Genomic DNA, 25593 nt, shown 5'->3' on the forward strand with positions numbered 1-25593 from the left:
GCCTATCCCTCTTCTCCTCCCCCTCCCCCTCCCCCTCTCCCTCCCTCTCCCTCTAAAAACCACTGGGAAAACAGCCTCAGGGGAGGGTTAAAAATAAGTAGAATAACCTCTTAGATTCAGCCCCGGCCGATGGCTCAGGGGTGGAGCATCGACCTGGGAACCCAGAGGTCATGGCTCTATCCCCAGTGTGGGGTGTGCCAGAGGCACCTGATCCATGATTCTCGTCGTCGACGTTACTCTCTCTTTCTCTCCTTCTCCCTCCCTTCTCTGAAATCAATCCTATCTAATAAAAGAGTAATATGCAGATGGACCGTCACTCCCAACACACCAGATGGCTGCCCCCTATGTGGTCAAAGATCCTGTCCCATGTGGACACAAGATGGCCAACACAAGATGGCCAGCAGGGGAGGGCAGTTGGGAGGCACCAGGCCTGCAACGGAGGGCATTTGGGGGTGATCAAGCCTGCAGGGAGGGCAGTTAGGGGCGATCAGGCTGGCAGGGGAGAGCAGTTAGGGGCGATCAGGCAGGCAGGGGAGGGCAGTTAGGGGCGATCAGGCAGGCAGGGGAGGGCAGTTAGGGGCGACCAGGCCAGCAGGGGAGGGCAGTTGGGGGCGACCAGGCCTGCAGGGGAGGGCAGTTAGGGACGACCAGGCCTGCAGGGGATGGCAGTTAGGGGCGACCAGGCCTGCAGAGGAGGGCAATTAGGGATAACCAGGCCTGCAGGGGAGGACAGTTAAGGGAGACCAAGGCTGCAGGGGAGGGCAGTTAGGGGTGACCAGGCCTGCAGGGGAGGGCAGTTAGGGGCGACCAGGCCTGCAGACGAGGGCAGTTAAGGGGAGACCAAGGCTGCAGGGGAGGGCAGTTAGGGGTGACCAGGCCTGCAGGGGAGGGCAGTTAAGGGAGACCAAGGCTGCAGGGAGGGCAGTTGGGGGCGACCAGGCCTGCAGTGGACGGCAGTTGGGGCGACCAGGCCTGCAGGGGAGGGCAATTAGGGATAACCAGGCCTGCAGGGGAGGGCAGTTAAGGGAGACCAGGCTGCAGGGAAGGGCAGTTAGGGGCGACCAGGCCTGCAGGGGAGGGCAGTTAGGGGCGACCAGGCCAGCAGGGGAAGGCAGTTAGGGGCGACCAGGCCTGCAGGGGAGGGCAATTAGGGACAACCAGGCCAGCAGGGGAGGGCAGTTAGGGGCAGGGCAGTTAGGGGTGACCAGGTATGCAGGGGAGGGCAGTTAGGGACAGGGAAGTTATAGGGGTGACCAGGCCTGCAGGGGAGGGCAGTCAGGGGTGACCAGGCCTGCAGGGGAGGGCAGTTAGGGGCGACCAGGCCTGCAGGGGAGGGCAGTTAGGGGGCGACCAGGCCTGCAGAGGAGGGCAGTTGGGGCAAACAGGATCTCTGACCACTGAGACCTCACCCGGCCTCCAGCAGGCGGCCCGGCTGGGCCCCGGGCGCCCGCACCGGGAGGGTGAGCCCGTGTGTGTGGTGTGTGTGTGTCCCCGCACTCACACCCAGGTCGCTGCAGTGGGCGGAGCTGTCCCCGTACTGCAGGCGGCACTGGTGGTTCAGGTCGTACAGGGCCCCGGGCAGCAGGGCCGGCTGCGGGGTGACGTCCCTGGCCGGCGGGTCGTCCAGGCACGTGCCGAAGCCGCGGCTGCAGAGGCGGAAAGACGGGGGGGGGGGGGGGGGGGGGGGGGGGGGGGAGCAGGTGACGGGCGGCGGCCGAGGGAGGCCTGCGGGCCCCGGGCAGGACGGACGAGAGCCGGACAGCCTGACCACGCTTCTTCTTCTTCTTCTTTTAATATTTTATTGATTTTGCAGAAACCGGTGTGGCTCAATGGATAGAGCATCGGCTTGGGGGCTGAAAGGTCCTGGGTTCGATTCCGGTCAAGGGCATGTACCTTGGTTGCGGGCACATCCCCAGTAGGGGAGTATGCAAGAGGCAGCTGATTGATGACTCTCTCATCGATGTTTCTAACTCTCTATCTCTCTCCCTTCCTCTCTGTACAAAATCAATAAAAATATATATTTTTTTAATTTTTACAGAGAGGAACAGGGAGTTAGAAACATCCATGAGAGAGAAACATGGACCCAGCTGCCCCCTGCACACCCCCCCCCGCTGGGGATGTGCCTGCAACCAAGGTCCATGCCTTGACCGGAATCGAACCCGGGACTCCTTCAGTCCGCAGGCCGACGCTCTATCCACTGAGCCACACCGGTCAGGGCCCATGCATCTTCTGGCCGATGACTCACCCCACCCCACCCCTGCCCCCACCCAGCACCAGGCTTCTGCAATGCCCTTCTCACTCCCCCCACCCCGATCCAGCCCTCCCCGCCCCCAGACCTCTGCACAGCGAAGCCCCCAGGTGGCCCTGCCCCAGTCCCTGAGGCCCCCCTGAGGCCTCCCTCCACCAGCCGGGGCACAGAGGACCCCCCAGAGCTCCCTCGCAGCTGATGGCCCTGGTGGCCCAGATGGAGGAGACCTAAGCCTCTTTGCAAAGGCCTGGCTCCGGGGAGCCAGGGGGGGCCCGGGGCACAAGGAGCCGGGGGGGGGGGGGGGGGGTCAGGCTGTGACCTCAGGCCCAGGCTGCTGGCCCCTCTGTGTGTCGGCTCTCGAGGCAGCTGTCCCCGTCCCACCGTCACCCGGGCCTCAAACACTGCACCCCAAACAGAAGTTCGGGCCGAAACCGGTGCGGCCCAGTGGATAGAGCGTCGGTCTGCGGACTGAAGGGTCCCAGGTTCGATTTCGGTCAAGGGCATGTACCTTGGTTGCGGGCACTTTTCCAGTAGGGGGTGTGCAGGAGGCAGCTGATCGATGATTCTCTCTCATCAATGTTTCTGGCTCTCTATCTCTCTCCCTTCCTCTCTGTATAAAATATATTTAAAAATAAAGAAATAAAAAAGTAAACACATACATACACCCCATATAGTAACACAAGGCTAATAATATGCAAATCGACCGAATAGCAGAGCAACTGGTTGCTATGACACACACTGACCACAGGGGGCAGACGCTCACCGCAGGAGCCGTCCCCTGGTGGTCAGTGTGCTCCCACAGGGTTCACAGCTGACTGGTGCAGCGAGCCTGTAAGGACCCCTTGGGGTCCCGGACTGTGAGAGGGCGCAGGCTGGGCTGAGGGATGCCCCCCCGACACACACACACACACACACACACACACACACATATACACACACACACACACACACATATACACACACACACACACACACACACACACACACAGTGCAATGATGCCATGCACCAGCCTCTAGTAAATAAACACAGAAGTGCCAGGCTCTGCCGGGCTACAGCTGCTGTGTGGCCTCCGGGGGCCGCCCCCCCTGCCCCTGAGGCCGCCGGTGACCTCCACACCACCGGGGTATAAATAGCAGCAGCCACTTGGGGGAGTCGCACCGGCAGCAGCCGGCACTTCCTTCCTCCGGCGGGCTCCGGGCCAGGCCGGCGCCTCACCAGGCCACACACACACTCCCCGAGGTCCTGGGACCGTCCATCCGCCCTGCCCGGGCCCCCCCCACCTCGCTCCGGTGATAGCCGGGCTGGTGGCCCCACGTGGAGACCGGCACACAGGGCCTGGCTCCCACCCCAGGGGGGTAGGTACAGAGCTGCCCACCCTCTGAGGACAGACCTCACCCCCCACCTCCACGCCCCCCTCCCGCCTGCCAGCACCAGTTTTGGGGTCATGGTCATGGTCATGGTCAAGGATGCAGCGGAGGAGGAAACATGCACTTGGGACGGCTCTCCAGTGCCCCTGAGAAGCCGCCTCCTCCCGGGTCCCCTCCTCCCACCCCCGGCCCCGCCAACCCCCCCCCCCCCCCACCAAGAGCGCCCTCTTCCGCCAGACGCCCTGAGAGTCTTCATTTTTATTTTTGTTTCTGTTTTAATCCTCCCCCGGGGATATGTTCCCACTGATTTTATTTTATTTTATTTTATTTTATTTTTTTAAGTTTTTTGTCTGTTGATTCAAAGCCTATATTCTTTTTTAAAAATATATACGGTATTTTATGGATTTTTTTTTGAGGAAGAGAGAGGGATAGAGAGCTAGAAACATCGATGAGAGAGAAACATCCATCAGCTGCCTCCTGCACACCCACCACTGGGGATGTGCCCGCAACCAAGGTCCATACATGCCCTTGACCGGAATCGAACCCGGGACCCTTCAGTCCGCAGGCCGACGCTCTATCCACTGAGCCACACCAGCGAGGGCCCCAGGACTCTTTTTTTTTTTTTTTTTTTTTTTTTTTTTCAGGGAGGAAGGGAGAGGGAGAGACAGAGAGAGAAACATCCAGGATGAGAGAGAATCACAGATCAGCTGCCTCCTGCACCCCCCCCCCCCCACTGGGGATGGAGCCCACAATCCGGGCCTGTGCCCTGACGGGAATCGAACCCTGACCTCCTGGTTCCTAGGTCGACGCTCAGCCACGGAGCCACGCTGGCCGGGGGCCCAGGGGTCTTGAGAGGCAGCGTTCAGGGTCCTTGGCGCCCCCCTCCCCAAATTGCTACATCCCCCGGGGCCATCGGCTACGGTCCAAACCCCCCCAACTGTCACGTGTTCATCTCCCAGGGGTCCCCCCAATCTGTCTCCTGAGCACAGGGCCCGCTGGGGCTCTGGCCACAGCAGGACAGTGACTCTGAGGTCTGGGTCTGGGTGGCCGAGCAGAGTCCAGTGGGCACAGCTGAGAGGGGGTCCCGGGACCTCAGAGACAGACACCCCAAGACCGGGAACATGGCCCGAGGCACCTGCACTGAAGCTGGCTCCTGACCCCACCCTGACTGGGGGGAGACGGGTCCTGTGTCTCACACCCCCTCCTCCCCCTCCCATCCCCTCCCTCTGCCCCTGGTGGTCAGTGCACGTCACTGCGAGCGGCTGAGTGACCTTAGCATCTCATTAGCATATTGCGCTTTGATTGGTTGAATGGACAACTGGGCACTTAGCCTATTAGGCTTTTATTTTTTTTTAATTTTTTTTTTTAAATATCTATTTTATTGATTTTTTACAGAGAGGAAGAGAGAGGGATAGAGAGTTAGAAACATCGATGAGAGAGAATCATCGATCAGCTGCCTCCTGCACACCCCCTACTGGGAATGTGCCCGCAACCAAGGTACATGCCCTTGACCGGAATCGAACCCGGGACCTTTCAGTCCCCAAGCCGACGCTCTATCCATTGAGCCAAACCGGTCTCGGCCTATTAGGCTTTGATGATATAGGATTGTTATTGCCCCGCCCCCTCTGGCTCTTTCTTTTTTTTTTTTTTTTTCACAGAGAGGAAGAGAAAGGGATAGTGAGAAACATCCATCAGCTGCCTCCTGCACACCCCACACTGGGGATGTGCCTGCAACCAAGGTCCATGCCCCCGACCGGAATCGAACCCGGAACCCTTCAGTCTGCAGACCGACGCTCTATCCACTGAGCCACACTGGTTTCAGCTCCTCTGGCTCTTTGAAGGATCCCAGCCTTTGCATACGCACACCCAGGGCGTGGCTCCGTGGCTGGAGCGTCATCAGTCCTTGGACAGAAGGGTCCCGGGTTCGAACTCTGGTTGCAGGCTCCATCGGGGGCCAGTGGGAGGCAACCCATTGGAGTGTCTCTCTCAGGTCGATGTTTCTCTCCCTCTCTCTCTGTCTCCCCCTCCCTTCCACGCTCTCTAAAAATCAGTTGGAAAATGTCCTCGGGCGAGGATGAACAACCCCAAGAAAGACAGAGGGCCCGGGCCGGTGTGGCTCAGTGGATAGAGCGTCAGCCTGCAAACTGAAGGGTCCGGGGTTCCATTCCCGGTCAAGGGAACATGCCCAGGTTGGGGGCTCGGTCCCCAGTAGGAGGGCGTGCGTGCAGGAGGCAGCCGATCCAGGATTCCCTCTCATCAGGAATGTTTCTCGCTCTCTCTCTCTCTCTCTCTCTCTCTCTGAAATCAATAAAAATATATTTAAAAAATAAAATAAGCCGAAACTGGTGTGGCTCAGTGGGTAGAGCGTCGGTCTGCGGACTGAAAGGTCCCGGATTCGATTCCGGTCAAGGGCATGGACCTTGGCTGCGGGCACATCCCCAGTGGGGGGTGTGCAGGAGGCAGCTGGCCGATGTTTCTCTCTCATCGATGTTTCTAACTCTCCCTCTCCCTTCCTCTCTGTAAAAAAAAATCAATAATATATATATATTTTTTAAATAATAAAAGACAGAGGGGTTTGGGGACAGGCTGGCCTTTGGGATGCCCCCCGGGCGGACCCTCCCCTGGCCCATGTCTCCACCCCCGGCCGAGGCTCTGAGAGGCCTGGTGGCCCAGCCGTCACCCTCTCCTCCCCCTCCCCCGGCCAGGCCCCGAGCCAGGTCCCCTGTGCATTCCTGTCCCTGACGGACACAGAGGCCAGTCTGTCCGTCCGTCTGTCCAGGAGCCAGCGTGCTGGGCAGTGCCCTGGGTGGAGGCAGCTGGGAGCTGGCCCCAGGGCATGGTGGGAGTCTCCAGCCCATTCTGGCCCCCATGGGGGGTGGGGGGGTGCGGGGAGAGACACACGCCCCTGGTGCCGGCTGTTCCGCTCTGCCCTCCGTGCCGGGCTGGCCTGTTCCCTAACCCCGTCCCTTATCAGCGCTGGCCTTTCGCTGGGACGGCACGGGCCCCGCCTTGAATGCTAAGCATGTGGCGGGCCCGGCGGCCCCATGTGAATCCCAGACCCACAGCCCCCGTCCTCCGGGCGCTCGGGCCCCGGGGGGAAGGCACGCGGCTGGTCTGACCGAGCGGGCAGGGGCCGGGCCGGAGTCCAGGGAAGGAATTATTCTTCCTCCTCCTGCCTCTTCCATGACCCATGGCCCCGCGGCTTCTCTTCCTGTGGGTGCATCCCCACAGGCCTTTGCAAACCCCCAGCCCTTTGCATCCCCACAGGCCTTTGCAAACCCCCAGCCCTTTGCATACCCACAGGCCTTTGCAAACCCCCAGGCCTTTGCATACCCACAGGCCTTTGCAAACCCCCAGCCCTTTGCATACCCACAGGCCTTTGCAAACCCACAGGCCTTTGCATACCCACAGGCCTTTGCAAACCCCCAGCCCTTTGCATACCCATAGGCCTTTGCAAACCCACAGGCCTTTTCATACCCAGAGGCCTTTGCAAACCCCCAGCCCTTTGCATACCCACAGGCCTTTGCATACCCACAGGCCTTTGCAAAACCCCAGCCCTTTGCATACCCACAGGCCTTTGCAAAACCCCAGCCCTTTGCATACCCACAGGCCTTTGCAACCCACAGGCCTTTACATACCCACAGGCCTTTGCATACCCACAGGCCTTTGCAAACCCCCAGCCCTTTGCATACCCACAGGCCTTTGCAAACCCCCAGCCCTTTGCATACCCATAGGCCTTTGCAAACCCACAGGCCTTTGCATACCCACAGGCCTTTGCAAACCCCCAGCCCTTTGCAAACCCCCAGCCCTTTGCATACCCACAGGCCTTTGCAAACCCCCAGCCCTTTTCATACCCCAGCCCTTTGCATACCCACAGGCCTTTGCAAACCCCTAGCTTTTGCATACCCACGGGCCTTTGCAAACCCTCAGCCCTTTTCATACCTCCAGCCCTTTGCATACCCACAGGCCTTTGCAAACCCCCAGCCCTTTTCATACCCCCAGCCCTTTGCATACCCACAGGCCTTTGCAAACCCCCAGCCCTTTTCATACCCCCAGCAGCCCTTTGCATACCCACAGGCCTTTGCAAACCCCTAGCTTTTGCATACCCACAGGCCTTTGCAAACCCCTAGCTTTTGCATACCCACAGGCCTTTGCAAACCCCCAGCCCGCCTTGCCTGTGCACTGCCCACCTGGCACCCTTTGCCTACTTCCCATGCCATCTCTGTCCTCCTCCCCAGAGTAAGCAGCCGCCCATGGGGGGCTGGGGGGGCAGGGCAGATGCTTGTGGGTGACCCGCTGCCCCCACGCCGAGGGTGGGATTGGAATGGGTGCGCACAGACGAGGCCACCCTGTCTCTGCCCCATCGGCTCCGGGAGGGGCAGCAGCCGGACCCCTGGGGTGTCCTAGGAGGGCACGGCCTCTGCCTGGCACCTCAGCACCTCTGCCCCCGTCTCCTGCTAGGCCCTGGCGGCGGGGTCCCGGGCGCTGCCCCGGGGCGGGTGGGGGGGGGGGCGCGGAGGGAGGGGCACTTACTCCAGGAAGCGGGTGAGGTAGTCGCGGCTGCACTGGGACCAGTTGAGGGGCATGGAGTTGTAGAGCAGCTGCGGGGACATGATGAAGAGCTGGGGCGCCTGCGGGTGGCACTGGTTTCCGGCGCCGTCGTGCAGCATGCCCAGGCTGCGGAGAGGACAGCGCAAGGGGCGGGGTGAGCGGGCGGCGGGTGCCGGCCGGCCCTGCCCCCCCTCCCTCCCTCCCTGGAGGCCCGCAGGGGGCCCGATGCTGGTCCCAGGGCCCGGCTCAGGCCCCCCCCACAGCTGTGTGGCCTCAGGGACATCACTGTCCCTCTCTGAGCTTCTAGAAAGTGGGTGAGCCAGCCAGGACCGGTTTGGCTCAGTGGATAGAGCGTCGGCCTGCGGACTGAAAGGTCCCGGGTTCGATTCCGGTCAAGGACATGTACCTTGGTTCCGGACACATACCCCGTGGGGGTGTGCAGGAGGCAGCTGGTCGATGTTTCTCTCTCATCGACGTTTCTAATTCTCTGTCCCTCTCAATTCCTCTCTGTGTAAAATCAATAAAATATATTTAAAAAAAAAAAAAAGAAAGTGGGTGAGCCGAAACCGGTGTGGCTCAGTGGATAGAGCGTCGGCCTGTGGACTGAAGGGTCCCGGGTTCGATTCCGGTCAAGGGCATGGACCTTGGCTGCGGGCACATCCCCAGTGGGGGGCGGGCAGGGGGCAGCTGGTCGATGTTTCTCTCTCATCGATGTTTCTAACTCTCTATCCCTCTCCCTTCCTCTCTGTAAAAAAATCAATAAAATATATTTAAAAAAAGAAAGTGGGTGAGCCTGGATCGGCAGGGCTCCGTGGCTGAGCATCAACCAAGAACCAGGAGGTCACCGTTCAATTCCCTCTCCCTTCCTCTCTGAAATCAATGAGGACACATGCCCAGATTGCAGGCTCGATCCCCAGCAAGTCCTGCCGAAACTGGTGTGGCTCAGTGGCTAGAGCGTCAGCCCGGCCAGGAAGGAGCCCGCAACAAAGGTCCATGCCCCTGACCAGGAATCGAACCCGGGACCCTTTGGTTCGCAGGCCGGCGCTCTATCCACTGAGCCACACCAGCCGGCCGGGGAAGCAGCTGCGTCTGGGCCCCTGACCTCTGACCCCGCCGGTGCTGCAGGCGGGCCTCCCTGTTCCTGCCTCCTCACATGGGGGAGAGGGGGGGGTCCTCCTTTGTCCGCGCCCGCCGCCCGCCGGCAACTGCCTCGCCGCGGTGACCTCACCGCCGGGGCTCCCAGGCTCTCCCGTCGGACACGCAGCCCCATGAGTCACCCCACTTCCTGGGGCGCCAGGTGCCGGCTCCCAGACCCCCCCCCCCCATCCCCATCCCCACCCCCAGCCCCGGGCGGCTGCCGCCGGGAAACTCCCTTGTTGGGGCAGCTCATGGCGCGGCCACCTGACCTCCCTCCAAAGCCAGAACCGCCCCGGCCAGTGTGGTTCAGTGGGTAGAGCGTCCCGGGTTCGATTCCGGTCAAGGGCATGGACCTTGGTTGCAGGCACATCCCCAGTAGGGGGTGTGTGAGAGGCAGCTGATGGATGTTTCTCTCTCATCGATGTTTCTAGCTCTCTCTCCCTCTCCCTTCTTCTCTGTAAAAAAAAAAAAAAAAAAAATCAATAGAATATAGTTTTAAAATAATAAAATAAAAATGAAATGAATGCAGGCTCCTCCCGGCTTTGGTTGTGTGCAGGAGTCAACCCATGGATGTGTCTCTCTCCCGTCAATAAAATACATTTTTTTAAAAATGCAAGTCCTGCCGAAACCGGTTTAGCTCAATGGATAGAGCGTCGGCTTGGGGACTGAAAGGTCCCAGGTTCGATTCCGGTCAAGGGCATGTAGCTTGGTTGCGGGCATATTCCCAGTGGGGGGTGTGCAAGAGGCAGCTGATCGATGATTCTCTCTCATCGATGTTTCTAACTCTCTCTCCCTCTCCCTTCCTCCCTGTAAAAAATCAATATGATATATATTTTTTTAAAAATGCAAGTCCTGAGGCAGTGTCCTCTGGGGACGGCTGGCCCGTCCCAACCCCTCAAACAAGACCTGCTCTTGGCCAGGCCAAGGCCCCCCGAGGGCCCACTCCTGTGTCACAGGGGAACAGCCGGGGCCGGGCTGCCCCGGGGGGGGGGGGGGTCCCCTGATCGGAGGAGGCGGTGGGGGCGGTGGGTACCTGTGCCCGATCTCATGGGCCATGGTGTAGGCCGTGGGCAGGCCGGTGTCCTCGTTGATGCTGCAGCTGAGGTGGGGCTGGCAGATGCCGCCCACGTGGGCCAGGCCCAAGGTCTCGCACGGCTGGTTGCGGGAGGTGCACAGGTCCTTCCTGCACAGACAGACAGACGCGCCTCTGGCTGGCCCGGCCCCACGCCGGCCGCCCCGAGCCGGGCAGGGGCCCCAGGGAAGAAGCTAGAAGCATGCCCCCCCCCCCGCCCCTGGGGCTGGCGTGGCTCAGGGGTTGAGCGTCGACCTAGGAACCAGGAGGTCGCAGGTTCGATTCCCGGTCAGGGCACAGGCCCGGGTTGTGGGCTCCATCCCCAGTGGGGGGCGTGCAGGAGGCAGCTGGTCCATGATTCCCTCTCATCATGGATGTTTCTATCTCCCTCTCCCTTTCTTTTTGAGGTCAATAAAAATATATTTTTTTTAAAAAAGAGAGAGCTGAAACCGGTGTGGCTCAGTGGGTAGAGCGTCGGCCTGCGGACTGAAGGGTCCCAGGTTCTATTCTGGTCAAGGGCATGTGCCTTGGCTGAGGGTACATCCCCAGTGGGGGGTGTGCAGGAGGCAGCTGATCGATGATTCTCTCTCATGGATGCTTCTAGCTCTCTATCCCTCTCCCTTCCTCTCTGTAACAAATCAATAAAATATTTTTTTAAAATAAAAAAAGAAAGAAAGGAAAGAAAATGCTGCCTGGGAACAGACTGGCAGCTGGGCTCATGTGATAAAATTGCAAACTCCCGGTTACAGACCCACCGCTATTTCCAAACGGAGAGACCCGCCTGAGTCCCACCAGAGAGCAGGCTGGTCTCCCTGAGGGTCCCCACCCCGCCCCCGGCCCCTGGCCCGGCGAGCAGCACCTGGTGATCAGCACGGCCATGTCGTGGTGCAGCGGGTGGGAGTCCTCCTCCATGTTGAGCCGCTTCTGCCACTCGCAGAAGGAGCTCAGGGTGCTGTGGGCCTCGTGCTGGACCTGCATGTCACTCTGCGGACCGAGGGGTGTGGCCAGGCCCTTACATACCCACAGGCCTTTGCAAACCCCCAGGCCTTTGCATACCCACAGGCCTTTGCAAACCCCCAGGCCTTTGCATACCCACAGGCCTTTGCAAACCCCCAGGCCTTTGCATACCCACAGGCCTTTGCAAACCCCCAGCCCTTTGCATACCCACAGGCCTTTGCAAACCCCCAGCCCTTTGCATACCCACAGGCCTTTGCAAACCCCCAGGCCTTTGCATACCCACAGGCCTTTGCAAACCCCCAGCCCTTTGCATACCCACAGGCCTATGCAAAACCCAGCCCTTTGCATACCCACAGGCCTTTGCAAACCCCCAGGCCTTTGCATACCCACAGGCCTTTGCAAACCCACAGGCCTTTGCATACCCACAGGCCTTTGCATACCCACAGGCCTTTGCAAACCCACAGGCCTTTGCATACCCACAGGCCTTTGCAAACCCCCAGCCCTTTGCATACCCACAGGCCTTTGCAAACCCACAGGCCTTTGCATACCCACAGGCCTTTGCAAACCCCCAGGCCTTTGCATACCCACAGGCCTTTGCATACTCACAGGCCTTTGCATACCCACAGGCCTTTGCATACCCACAGGCCTTTGCATACTCACAGCCCTTTGCATACCCACAGGCCTTTGCAAACCCGCAGGTCAAGAGGGGACAGAAGGAGGACAGCAGCGGCCTGACCACCCCTTCCTCCCCCAGGCATCCCCACCCCCCCCACGGGGAGTAGCGGGGACCGGTTGGGGGACCCTCGGCTTCTCACCACCTCGTCCTGCAGCACAATCAGGCGCACGACCGTGATGTGGATGGGGTTCCCGATGCTGGGGTTCTTGAAAATGCCGGCCACCTGCCCGACAGAGGGGGTCCAGCGTCACCCCGTGTCCAGGATACGGGCAGCCGCCCACCCACATTCACACCAGGGCAGCCCCCGGGCCTCCACCCCAACCTACACCAGGGCCCCCCCCCCCAGCCCCGGAGAGAGGTGACCCCCAAAGCCGCGAGGGGTCTGAAGTACAGAGAATGGGCCGGAGAACCATCTGCTCGCTTATTACTTATTTATTTACTTATTTTAAAATATATTTTATTGATTTTTTTTTTATAGGGAGAAAGGGTGAGGGACAGAGAGTTAGAAACATCAATGGGAGAGAAACATCCATCAGCTGCCTCCTGCATGCCCCCCACTGGGGATGTGCCCGCAACCAAGGTCCATGCCCTTGACCGGAATGGTACCCGGGACCCTTCAGTCCACAGGCCGACGCTCTATCCACTGAGCCACACCAGTCAGGGCTATTTATTTTTTATTTAAGAATATTTTTCTGCCGAAACCGGTTTGGTTCAGCGGATAGAGCGTTGGCCTGCGGACTGAAGGATCCCAGGTTCGATTCCGGTCAGGGGCATGTGCCTTGGTTGCGGGCACATCCCCAGTAGGAGGTGTGCAGGAGGCAGCTGATCGATGATTCTCTCTCATCGATGTTTCTAACTTCCTATCCCTCTCTCTTCCTCTCTGTCAAAAATCAATAAAATATATTAAAAAAAAAAAAAAAAGAATATTTTTCTATTGATTCCAGAGAGGAAGGAAGAGGGAGAAAAAGAAACATCCATGATGAGAGAAAACCATGGACTGGCTGCCTCCTGCAACCAAGGTACATGCCTTTGACTGGAGCCCTTGAGTCCACAGGCCGAGGCTCTATCTACTGAGCAACACCAGCCAGGGTGACCCATCTGCTCATTTTAAAACCCCCTTGAGCTCGGCCTATGTGGCTCAGTGGTGGAGCATCAACCTACAAACCAGGCCTCAGGGTTCGGTCCCCGGTCAGGGCCATGCCGGGGTTGTGGGCTCCATCCCCTGTAGGGGGCGTGCGGGAGGCAGCCGATCTGTGCTTCTCTCTCTCATTGATGTTTCTCTTTCTCCCTCTCTCTTCCTCTCTCAAATCAACAATTTATTTTTTTAAAAATTAACAAATAAAGAGCCCTAATCGGTGTTGCTCAGTGGATAGAGCGCCAGCCTGCGGAATGAAGTGTCCCAGGTTCGATTCCGGTCAGGGGCATGTACCTTGGTTGCGGGCACATCCCCAGTAGGGGGTGTGCAAGAGGCATCTAATCCATGTTTCTCTCTCATCGATGTTTCTCACTCTCTCCCTATCCCTTCCTCTCTGTAAAAAAAATCAATCCAATCTAATAAAAGAGTAATATGCAAATTTACCATCAATCCAATACACAAGATAGCTGCCCCCATGTGGTCAAAGATGGCTGCCCCCATATGGATACAAGATGGCCATGACAAGATGGCCAGCAGGGGAGGACAGTTGGGAGGGACCAGGCCTCAAGGGAGGGCAGTTGGAGGCGATCAACCCTGCAGGGGCGGGCAGTTAGTGGTGACCAGGTGGGCAGAGGAGGAAAGCTGGGGGCAAACACGCTGGCAGGGGAGCAGTTAGACATCAATCAGGCTGGCAGGGGAGTGGTTAGGGGGTGATCAGGCTGGCAGGGAGGGCAGTTAGGGGCAAACAGGCTGGCAGGGGAGCAGTTAGACATCAATCAGGCTGGCAGGGGAGTGGTTAGGGGTTGATCAGGCTGGCAGGGAGGGCAGGTAGGGGCAAACAGGCTGGCAGGGGAGCAGTTAGACATCCATCAGGCTGGCAGGGGAGTGGTTAGGGGTTGATCAGGCTGGCAGGGAGGGCAGGTAGGGGCAAACAGGCTGGCAGGGGAGCAGTTAGACATCCAGAGGGTGCAGGCTGGGCTGAGGGACACACACACACCCCCATGCACGAATTCCAACACTGGGCCTCTAGTAAAACATATTTAAAAATAACATAAATAGCCGAAACCGGTTTGGCTCAGTGGTAGAGTGTTGGCCTGCGGACTGAAAGGTCCCGGGTTCGATTCCGGTCAAGGGCATGTGCCTTGGTTGAGGGCACATCCCCAGAGGGGAGCGTGCAGGAGGCAGCTGGTTGATGACTCTCTCTCATCGACGTTTCTAACTCTCTATCCCTCTCCCTTCCTCTCTGTACAAAATCAATAAAATATATTTTAAAAAAAGAAAGAAAGAAAGAAAGAAGAAATTGAGAGCTGCGAGAAGAGTGGACTATAGACCATTTTACCCATCGAATTTTAAATTCAAATGAACGGTTAAAGCAAAAAATAAATAAAAATAAAAAATAACATAAATACATAAATACATACATCGCTTGCAGACTCTTCCTCCTGTTGAGAAGCCAGCCCGCCTGCCTTCTGGCCCCACGCCCACCGCCCCCAGGGCACCCAGGCCCCGCCCCCCGACACCCGGGCCCCGCCCCCACGGCACAGGGGCCCCGCCCCTCGGCACATGGGCCCCTCCCCCGGCGCCCGGGCCCCGCCCCCTCCCGGGCCCCGCCCCCGGCGCTCACCATGTTCATGAGCGTCAGCACGTAGCTCTCCACCTGCGGCTGGCCGTGGTGCCGCACCATGTCGGCGTCCGCCACCAGCAGCGTCTCCACCCACTTCTCCCTGCTGTCCGAGCTCTGGAACCGCCGCTGCCGCTTCGGCTGGCCGCCCTCCGCCCGCTGCCGGAACGCCCGCTCCTGGGGCGCTGGCACCCCCGGGGCAGGGTGGGGGAGCGGTCAGAGGGGGGCCTGTCTCAGGGGCCTCTCCCCCGAGAGTTTTTTTTTTTTGTTTTTTTTTTAATCTATCCTATTGATTGTTTACAGAGAAGAAGAGAGAGGGATAGAAAGTTAGAAACATCGGCCGAAGCCGGTGTGGCTCAGTGGATAGAGCGTCGGCCTGCGGACTGAAAGGTCCCGGGTTCGATTCCAATCAAGGGCATGGACCTTGGTTAGGAGCATATCCCCGGTGGAGGGTGTGCAAGAGGCAGCTGGTCGATGTTTCTCTCTCATCAATGTTTCTGACTCTCTATCCCTCTCTCTTCCTCTCTGTAAAAAATCAATAAAATAGCCGAAACCGGTTTGGCTCAGTGGATAGAGGATCGGCCTGCGGACTGAAAGGTCCCGGGTTCGATTCCAGTCAAGGGCATGTACCTTGGTTGCGGGCACATCCCCAGTGGGGGGTGTGCAGGAGGCAGCTGATGGATGGTTCTCTCTCATCGATGTTTCTAGCTCTCTATCCCTCTCCCTTCCTCTCTGTAAAAAATCAATAAAATATTTTTTAATAATAAATAAAATAAAATAAAATAAAATAAGAAAGGACCTCCGGGCCCCACCCCCAGCCCCCGCACCGAAGGGGGAGGCACAGGAGCCTACCTTGCACCCCGCAGGTGCCCCCGGTCCCGGGGCTGCCCTGCTCGGCCTGCCCCTGGGACGCCGGACGCTGGTACACCACGTGGGGCTGGGCGCTGCCGGGCTCGGCCTGGGCGTCTCGCAGGGGCTCGATGAAGTAGTCCTGGTCGTTGAGCCGGAACACACCTTTCTGGAGAGGAGGTCAAGGTCAAGGTCACAGGGGCAGCCAGCCAGGCTGACCCGGCAGCCAGGCCCTGGCCTCCTCTGGTGATGCTCGCGGCCAGCGGGACGTCCTATCCCCCGAGGGAGACTCACACCCAAATAACAGGGGCCCCGGCTGGTGTGGCTCAATGGACAGAGGGGTCGGCCTGTGGACTGAAGGGTCCCAGGTTCGATTCCAGTCAAGGGCACGTACCTTAATTGCGGGCACATCCCCAGTGGGGGGGTGTGCAGGAGGCAGCTGATCGATGTTTCTCTCTCATCGATGTTTCTAGCGCTCTATCCCTCTCCCTTCCTCTCTGTAAAAAAGTCAATAAAATATATATTTAAAAATAAATAAATAAAAATAAAAATGTAAGTTTGGGAACCCACTTGGACCTCATCTAAGGGATCCCCTGTCTGAACACGGCCTGTGGGCGATTCCAGCTCCAGGCAAAGTTTGGGAACCCAGGTCCTGGGGAAGAACCCCAGACGGGCCCGCGTTTTCGCGCTCTCTCTCTCTCTTTTTAATATATTTTATTGATTTTTTACAGAGAGGAAGGGAGAGGGAGAGAGAGTTAGAAACATCCATCACCTGCCTCCTGCACACTACCCACTAGGGATGTGCCCGCAAACTTGCCTGGAATCGAACCAGGGACCCTTCAGTCCAGAGGCTGGCGCTCTAACCATTGAGAACACTGGTCAGAAGGGCCTGCGTTTTCTCTCTCTCTCTCTCTCTCTCTCTCTTTTTTTTTTTTTTTTTAAATATAATTATTTATTTTTTACAGAGAGAATGGGAGAGGGAGAGAGAGTTCAGAAACATCGATCAGCTGCCTCTTGCACATCCCCGACCGGGGATGTGCCAGCAACCAAGGGCACATGCCCTTGCCCGGAATCGAACCGGGGACCCTTCCGTCCAGAGGCCGGCGCTCTAACCATTGCGCCACACCGGCCGGCCCCCCCCCCCCCCTCCTTGCGTGTCTATTCCCACTTAACAGGCGCCACCCCCGAGGCCCAGGAGACAGAGGCGGGCACTCACCAGGCCGTCGCAGGCGCTGATGGCCGCGGGGCCGCCCCCCCGCGCGGCGCCCTGCACGCGGCCCTGCAGGAGGCAGGCGGGCGGCGCGGGCCGGCGGATGCGCGCGGCGCCCAGGCCGCCCGGCCGGCGGGTCTCGCTCACGAAGCCGGGCGCCAGCAGGTCGGGGGCGGCGCCCAGGTGCAGGCGCAGGTCCTGGCCGCGGAGGCGCAGCTGGTAGTGGGCGAAGGCCACGCCGGCCCCGGCCCCGGCCTCCGCGGTCCGTTTGCGCAGCGCGCGCGGCCACAGCTCGAAGGACAGGAAGGCGCCGCCCGCGTCCACGCGCACCGGGTGCACGATGTCCAGCGCCGCCGCTGCCTCCTCCGGGCGGGCCGCCCCGCTGGGCCCTGCGGGGGGGAGGGGGGGAAACCGGGCGATCAGGGGCCGGAGGGCGGAGACCCCTCCCCAGGGTGCCCCCTGCAGCCAGCGGGGGGCCTCCAGCTGCGGGCACTGGGGCACAGATCTCCTGCTTCTTCTCTGCCCCTCGCACCCGTCCGATCCTGGCCCATCTGATCCTGGCCTTGTGCTGCTCAAAGGGTCCCTGAAGCCCTCCCCTGCCCAGCCAGGCCAGCGTGGCTCCGTGGTGGAGCTTACAGGGGTCTTCAAACTACGGCCCGCGGGCCACATGCGGCCCGCAGAGGAGTCTGATCCGGCCCGCCAGGTTTTCTGGGCAGTGAGCGCAGCCGAGGTGTTACAGTAGGAATTAGTAGTTCATATAGTCCAGCCCTCCAGCTCTCTGAGGGACCGTGATCTGGCCCCCACTTTAAAAAGTTTGAGGACCCCTGATCCAGGAGGTCAGGGTTCGATTCCCCGTCAGGGCACAGGCCCAGGTTGCTAGATCCATCCCCAAGTGGGGGGCGTGCAGGAGGCAGCCCATCCATGGTGTCTTTCTCTCTCTTTTTTTAATATATATATATTTTATTGATTTTTTACAGAGAGGAAGAGAGAGGGATAGAGAGTTAGAAACATCCATGAGAGAAAAACATCCATCAGCTGCCTCCTGCACACACCCCACTGGGGATGTGCCCGCAGCCAAGGTCCATGCCCTTGACCGGAATGGAACCAGGGACCTTTCAGTCCGCAGGCCGACGCTCGCTCTTCGGTTTCGGCGGGAAGAACTCCTTCAAAACACATTTCTGTCCCCGTGCCTCCGTGCCTCCGGAGGCACTGAATCAGCCCCTCCAGGAAACCGGGCCAGGAAGTCCTGGGCTGGAACCGGAGCAGCTGGGAAATTCCACATCCATCCGGCTTCCCTTCGGCAGCACCTGGAGAGCTTGGCGCGAACCCAGAGGGCTGGCCCTGCACGTCCCGGGCCCTGGGGTCTAAAAACCCTCAGCGAATCCTGGGTTTGCTGGAAACCAAATCAGTTTCACTGAAAAAGAGATATTGACAGGAAGCCAGGAAGGCTGGTCAAAAACCTTAATTGCCCTAACCTTTCGTTGAGATTTTGTTAGCTGAAGCAGAATCTACCTTGTCTGTGAAAGTTTCTGTTATTTCCTGCCTAAGGGCTACATGTAAGTTTCTATTTATGTTGCTTAAGATGTGTTCCCCAAAGCCTCCATAAAAGGGGATGGCAGGGCCAGAGCAGGAGTAGTTCTCCCACTAGAGTTGGACTACCGCCTGGCCCCCCAAATCGCCAAATTCAATTTCTTCAAGTCTCTTTTCATTTGTGTGCGGCCCTTCTCCAGGACCTGAACCCTGAATTGGAACTCTTTCTACGCGGGCCCTGAAAGAGACTCCAATATCTGGCGCTCAAAGCAGGGCTCCTGGAGGAGAAGGTATTTTTCGCCTAGAGCGAAGGAGGAAAAATACACCGAGAAAAGGTGTGGAAAATTCACCAGAAAAAGGTGAGGGAAATTCACCGCACTCAAAGCCCACGGCCAGCTGCAGCGTCGCGAACTGTAAGCAGGGTGGGAACGTCTTTTTTCAGCCAGGCTAATGGGGAAGAATTAGGTTATAAAAATAAAGTAAACTTTATTATAGAATTTTGGTTTGTATGATTAAAGAATGTGGTTTATTGTGCAAATTAAAGTCTTAGTTTGTATTTGGAATTTAAAATCTGTAATAAGAAATGAAACTCCACCATTGGAACCGCCTCTGGTGCAGAGAAATTCAAAGGTGGCAGGAGTGGGCAGAGCCATCTGCTCTCCGAAAATGAGATTACTTAATGCTTTGTTTAAAAGTTATAAAAGAACTTGCAAGTTGGGTGTTATCTTGGCCAAATTGGGTGATAGTTACTACTTCAGAAAGCAAAAAAGAAAGAAAAAATTTAAGACCTGTCTTTATCTTTTAAGCATGAAAAAATGTGTGGCCAGATCTGTTGAAACTTCTCCCAAAGTAAGCTTGATGTGGGGGAAGGGAGAGACCAGGCAATCCTATAAGGAAGACCACTCTCCCAGTAAGCTAAGGAATGTGGTAACTTGCATTTGAATGGCTACAAACTTCCTCCAAACTCCTGTGGCAAAATTTTTGTGGAAGTTTGCTTAATTATAAAAATAAAGTAAAAGTTTAAAGTTGCCTCATAAAAAATCTAGAGGACAGAATGGAAGCTCTTAATTGACTATGTCTTGTATTTTCTTAGAAATGTAAAGTGTTATTAATCTAGGACATGCAAAAGATATTTGACTTGCCAGCTTTAAAAGTTCAAAGTGGAAATTAAATGAGGAGAAATTATATAGTTAAAATGGGTTTTCTTTAATGATTAAGAATTCAAAATAAGATGCTTATTATTGGTTTAATTAAAAAAGAGTATTAATTCTGTGATCTCAACCAAAAATTTTCTATGCAAAAACTACTCTAAATCTAATTGATATCTTAAGATAACAATAGATAATAATAACATGTATTATAATATTTAAATCATATATAGATATTTGTTTGATGGTCTTTTCCCATATTAAAATTTCAAGGCCTTAACAGAGATGATTCTTGGAAAGCTCCAAGGGCCCGGAGAAATACAAGAAATTTATTCTCTTCTTAAATGATTTAAAACAGATTTAATATACTTGAAATTGCATGGAAAGCCTTATCAAATAAAAATTAAGATATATTTTAAATGTTATGAAGGTTTTGGCCTCTTAAGATGGGCAAAATGAAGTAACTAAATATTTCTTCCAGTTTGAAATTGAATTATCATGGATTAAAGCAAAGAATATCCTTGCATGGTATTATTCTACAATGTCATTTATAATTTTTGATATTTTACAACAGCATATTGTACAATTATTCCAAACAAAATTAAAAATCTAATTTTCGAATGTTTGGCAGCAATTTAAAAGGACATGAAAGGATTTAATCCCTTCCACTGTGTGGAAAGCCTCACTGGGAAGGCGCTTGAGCATTCTATATTGGCCTTTCTTGCCTTATTTGCAAAGAGGGACCCTCTCGTCACAATAATTGCCCACAGCTGTTGCTTGAGTTTTCAGTTCATGCTGAGGTTAAAACCTCATGGTGGCTGGTACCATGGATCGTCTCTCACACAATGGGGTGAGCTGGATCCTCCCTGGAGAAGAAACCTGGGTTCCCCAAGATATGTGATCAATGCCGGGGCCCTGCCAGCAGGCGAGGGGATCCCAAGGCAGGTGCTGGGCATAGAGGCCATAGAGGCATAGGCTACCAAGGAGACAGAACTGAACCTCACATCACCCTGCTTGGCCCCAGAGGATGGCTGGTTAGCCAATGACGGGTAAGATTCCTCAAGAGAGGGACAACCTAAGACAGGCACAGCCGCAGAGGGCCATCAGGAGAGGACCTGGGGGCCAACAGAGGTGGGGCACAGATCCTCACCCCCCCAACGCTGCAGAGGCTTGAACACTCGCCCTTTTGAGGGATGTCTCCTGCCCCATGGCTGCTTCACACTTCCCATACCCAGCTCAGATTGGGACCCAGGCAACAAACAGATTTGGTCCAGCTCAGATTGAGACCCAGCTACAAACAAGAGACTTGGCACAGCTCTTATTGAGACCCGAGCAACAGAGAAGTGGCTGATGGCGACTGTCCTACATCTAAATCCAGCCTAAATCTACGAGTGCTCAGGGCTTTCTCAAGGATGCATATAATCTTTTCCATTAATATTTACAGAGTAAACTAAAATTGTTGTTAAAGTATTAAATTTGACAGTAAAATAGTCAAGTTTTCAGATTAATTTAAATTGGCTAAATAAAATGAGTTAATATTCAAGAAAATTTAATTGTACAACAGGCTGTTCCTAAAGTATTAACCAAAATTTCTATTGGTAGTCCATTTCATGGTAAAATTATTTCACATACAATAAACCCTAAAGCAGTCATAGTTTTTGTACAAAAAACTAAAATTTAAAAGTTATCAAAACAGCATTATAAAATTTTTTTTTCAAAAAACCTCCTAATAATTAAATAGAAAAAAGGGGGATAGTGGAAAATACCATGTAAGAAAAAATGTCCTGTAAGTAAATTACATCTAGAAAAAATTTTTTTCTTTTGAAAACCAATTTTCATTTGTAATGATAACAGTAAGACAGCCATGAAAAACACACATAGTATCAAAATAAGTCAAAGAAAAATTGTTTGAAAAAAAAAAATTAATTAAAAGTATCCCAAGTAAAATTTATAGAAAAGATTCCTTTATTAATTTTGGTCGAGATATGTTTGTATATTTTCAGAAAACAACTCCAAGACCATGTGGATTCCTGCAACAGAGAAGAATTGACAGGACTGCTCCAGCCATAAAGACAGGAGGAAAAACAGACCAGAGATGGAAGACGCTGACGACGCCTTGCCATACTGGCAGTCAGCAGATGTGCGTCGCTGTAGGTTGTCCAGGACCAAACCAGAGGTCGGACCTGCATGGCCACCATTTTTCCACCATTGCTGACATGGACTCAGAACTGTTGGACATTAAAATTTGGACTTGAAACTTTTGGAAACTGAAATTTGGACTCAAAAAACTGTTGGACATTGAATCTGGGATTCAAAACTGTTGGCCCAGAAAGAAACATACTGCAGACTGATTTCATTTGACTCAGCATAGCCATTGTTGCTTGTTTCATTTTTTTGTTTGTCTGTTTATTTCTAGTCTGCATATGCGAAATTTTTTAAGGAAAGAAAACGGGGGAGATGCTGGAAACCAAATCAGTTTCACTGAAAAAGAGATATTGACAGGAAGCCAGGAAGGCTGGTCAAAAACCTTAATTGCCCTAACCTTTCGTTGAGATTTTGTTAGCTGAAGCAGAATCTACCTTGTCTGTGAAATTTTCTGTTATTTCCTGCCTAAGGGCTACATGTAAATTTCTGTTTATGTTGCTTAAGATGTGTTCCCCAAAGCCTCCATAAAAGGGGATGGCAGGGCCAGAGCAGGAGTAGTTCTCCCACTAGAGTTGGACTACCGCCTGGGCCCCCAAATCGCCAAATTGAATTTCTTCAAGTCTCTTTTCATTTGTGTGCGGCCCTTCTCCAGAACCTGAACCCTGAATTGGAACTCTTTCTACGCGGGCCGTGAAAGAGACTCCAATATGGGTTCGCTGCCTCTTGCACGCCCCCTACTGGGGATCCAGCTCGCAACCCCGGCCTGTGCCCTGACTGGTGTGGCTCAGTGGATAGAGCGTCGGCCTGCGGACTGAAGGGTCCCAGGTTCGATTCCGGTCAAGGGCATGGACCTTGGTGGTGGGCACATCCCCAGTGGGGAGCGTGCAGGAGGCGGCTGATGGGTGTTTCTCTCTCATCGATGATTCTGACTATCCCTCTCCCTTCCTCTCTGTAAAAAAAAAATCAATAATAATAAATAAAGAGATAAAGCCTCAAGATCAAGGACAGCCTGTGCCCTCCCTCAGGAGAGCAGCCCCCACCGTGGCCTCTCCCCTCTCCCTCCCCCACAAGCATGCCTCGCCTGGACTCAGAGGGACCCCAGGAGACCGGCCACCAGGGGAGCCACGGGCAGTGGCGGCTGGCCCCCCGCGAACTCCTAAACCTGTCCCAAAAGCTCCTTCCTTCTGACTTCCCCGAGAGCCGAGGCAGCCCGGCCTGGACTCTCTCCCGTGGCTTCCTTCATACGAAGCCTTTTCTTACTATTTTTTAAAATACACGGAGTGGCCAGATGAGGATGATCTCTGAACGCACAATCATCTGGCCACTCGGTGTCTATCCTATAGAATAAAAGGCTAATATGGCCGAAACCGGTGTCACTCAGTGGATAGAGCGTCGGCCTGCAGACTGAAGGGGCCCAGGTTCAATTCCGGGCAAGGGCATGTACCTTGGTTGCGGGCACATCCCCGGTGGGGGGCGTGCAGGAAGCAGCTGATGGATGTTTATCTCATCGATGTTTCTAACTCTCTATCCCTTTCTGTAAAAAAATCAATAAAATATATATTTTTTAAAAAGAGATGAAGACAGTAAAGCTGGAAAGGGCTCAGGCCCTGCCGGCGTGGCTCCCTCTGTGGTCGAGCGTTGACATCTGAACCCGGAGGTCACGGGTTCGATTCCCGGTGAGGGCACATGCCAGGGTTGCGGGCTCCGTCCCCAGTGGGGGGCGTGTCCAGGAGACAGCCGATCCGTGATGTTCTCTCATCATGGGTGTTTCTCTCTCTCTCCCTCTCCCTTTCTCTCTGAAATCAATAAACATATCCAAGGAGTGGCCAGATGAGGATGATCTCTGAACGCATAACAATCTGTCTGCTCAGTGTGCGTGCGTGTGTGTTTGTGTGTGTGTGTGTGTATCTATTTATCCTATATAATAAAAGCCTAATATGCAAATTTACCAAACAGCTGAATGATGATTGGTGGAACAACCAGTTGCTATGATGTGCACTGACCACCAGGGGGCAGATGCTCAACACAGGAGCTGCCCCCAGCCTGCAGGCCCCAGGCCAGCCAAGGTGGGTGCCAGCAGGGGCCCCCCCAATCACCTGGCCGGTCACCCCACATATTGGTTCTGATCGCTGGCCAGACCTAGGACCCTATCGGTGCATGAAATTCTTGCATGGGCATATATATATATATATATGAGGTCTGGTGCATGAATTTGTGCCTGGGTGGGGTCTGGCCAGCCTGGCCAGGAGGAGGGGACATGGGCGGTGGGCCGGCCTGCCTGCTGGTCGAACTCCTGGTCCAGGGGACTATTTGCATATTAGCCTTTTATTTATTATGAATTTTAATTTTTTCAAATATATTTTATTGATTTTTTACAGAGGAAGGGAGGGATAAAGAGCTAGAAACATCGAGAGAGAAACATCAACCAGCTGCCTCCTGCACGCCCCCTAGCTCAGTGGTAGAGCGTCGGTCTACCACTAAAGCAAAAGGTGAGCCCTAACCGGTGTGGCTCAGTGGATAGAGATTCGGCCCGCAGACTGAAAGGTCCAGGGTTCGATTCCGGTCAAGGGCATGGACCTTGGTTGCGGGCACATCCCCAGTGGGGGGGTGTGCAGGAGGCAGCTGGTCGATGTTTCTCTCTCATCGATGTTTCTAGCTCTCCATCCCTCTCTTTTCCTCTCTGTAAACAATCAATAAAATATATATCTATTTAAAAAAAAAAAAAAAAAAAAACAACGTGAGCCCAGGAGGCACCCTCAGGGTGCCTGTGCCCAGGCTGAGTGGCATTCCCAGGGCACAGCCAGGGTCTCCCCAGCTCCATGCCCCCTGAGTGTGAGCGGACGGGGAGGCCCAGCCACCTGTCTGTGGGATCCCAGACCGGGCCATCCCCTCTGGATGGGGGAGCGGGCGAGGAAGAGGAGGAACGGGGGGGACAGGGTGTCTGCCAGGCTCACAGGGCAGCTCCAGGGCAGGACTCACCAAGGACTCTCTAATCTCCCTGGCCCTGCCTGGCCCGTTATTAAAAGTAACAGCCAGCCGAAACCAGTTTGGCTCAGTGGATAGACCCGTAGGGGTGTCGAACTCAATCAGAGAAGGGGCTAAAATCTAAAATCCAGCCTAAATCGCGGGCCGAATGGTTTACTGAACAATCATAAACTGACAATGTCATAAACTGACAGCGGAGTGCAGTGATGACAGCGCGGTGCGGGCCACATTGCAAGGCCTGGCGGGCTGGATTTGGCCCGCGGGCCTTGTGTTTGACATATGTGGGATAGAGCGACGGTCTTCGGACTGAAAGGTCCCGGGTTCGATTCCGGTCAAGGGCATGTATCTTAGTTGCGGGCACATCCCCAGTGGGGGGTGTGCAAGAGGCAGCTGGTCGATGATTCTCTCTCATCGATGTTTCTAACTCTATCCCTCTCCTTTCCTCTCTGTAAAAAATCAATGAAATATATATATTTTTTTAAAAAGTAACAGCCACTCGGGCGGTCACTCCGCGGTCCCTTCTCCCCTCCTCCCCCCGGGCACCCCAGAGGCAGATGTCCCGGCCCCCACTAGGCAGGAGGGGGGTGGCCACACGCCTGGAGGGGGGTCGGGCCTGCAGCGGGAGTGGCGGAGGCTCTGATCCCAGGGGACGCCCTCCCCCCATTTTAAAAAAAATATATATTTTATTGATTTTCCACAGAGAGGAAGGGAGAGGGATAGAGAGCTAGAAACATCGATGGGAGAGAAATATCGACCAGCTGCCTCCTGCACGCCCCCCACTGGGGATGTGCCCGCAACCAAGGCCCATGCCCTTGACCGGAATCGAACCCGGGACCCCTCAGTCCGCAGGCCGACGCTCTATCCACTGAGCAACACCGGTTTCAGCTCCCCCGCCCCCCATTCTTCATGCATCTGCCAGGGACCCAAGTTCAAGTTCAGGCACAGGGGCAGCCCCCCAGCC

The 25593-nt window shown here is 55.4% G+C and overlaps 1 protein-coding gene across 1 annotated transcript in view; it reads right to left on the minus strand.

Annotated features, from left to right (window-relative positions):
- Positions 1-25593, minus strand: part of ADAMTS7 (ADAM metallopeptidase with thrombospondin type 1 motif 7) — a 59794-nt gene that overhangs the window by 33057 nt on the left and 1144 nt on the right. The window contains exons 2-9 of the mRNA XM_084868986.1: positions 16831-17213; positions 15618-15783; positions 14769-14950; positions 12149-12232; positions 11236-11360; positions 10338-10487; positions 8150-8293; positions 1502-1646 (exon numbers count right to left, since the gene is read on the minus strand). Coding sequence (XP_084725112.1) covers positions 1502-1646; positions 8150-8293; positions 10338-10487; positions 11236-11360; positions 12149-12232; positions 14769-14950; positions 15618-15783; positions 16831-17213 — 1379 coding nt within the window. The remainder of the gene's footprint in view (positions 1-1501; positions 1647-8149; positions 8294-10337; positions 10488-11235; positions 11361-12148; positions 12233-14768; positions 14951-15617; positions 15784-16830; positions 17214-25593) is intronic.

Source organism: Pipistrellus hanaki (genome assembly GCF_964339955.1).
Source record: "Pipistrellus hanaki genome assembly, chromosome: 21".
NCBI lineage: Eukaryota > Metazoa > Chordata > Mammalia > Chiroptera > Vespertilionidae > Pipistrellus > Pipistrellus hanaki.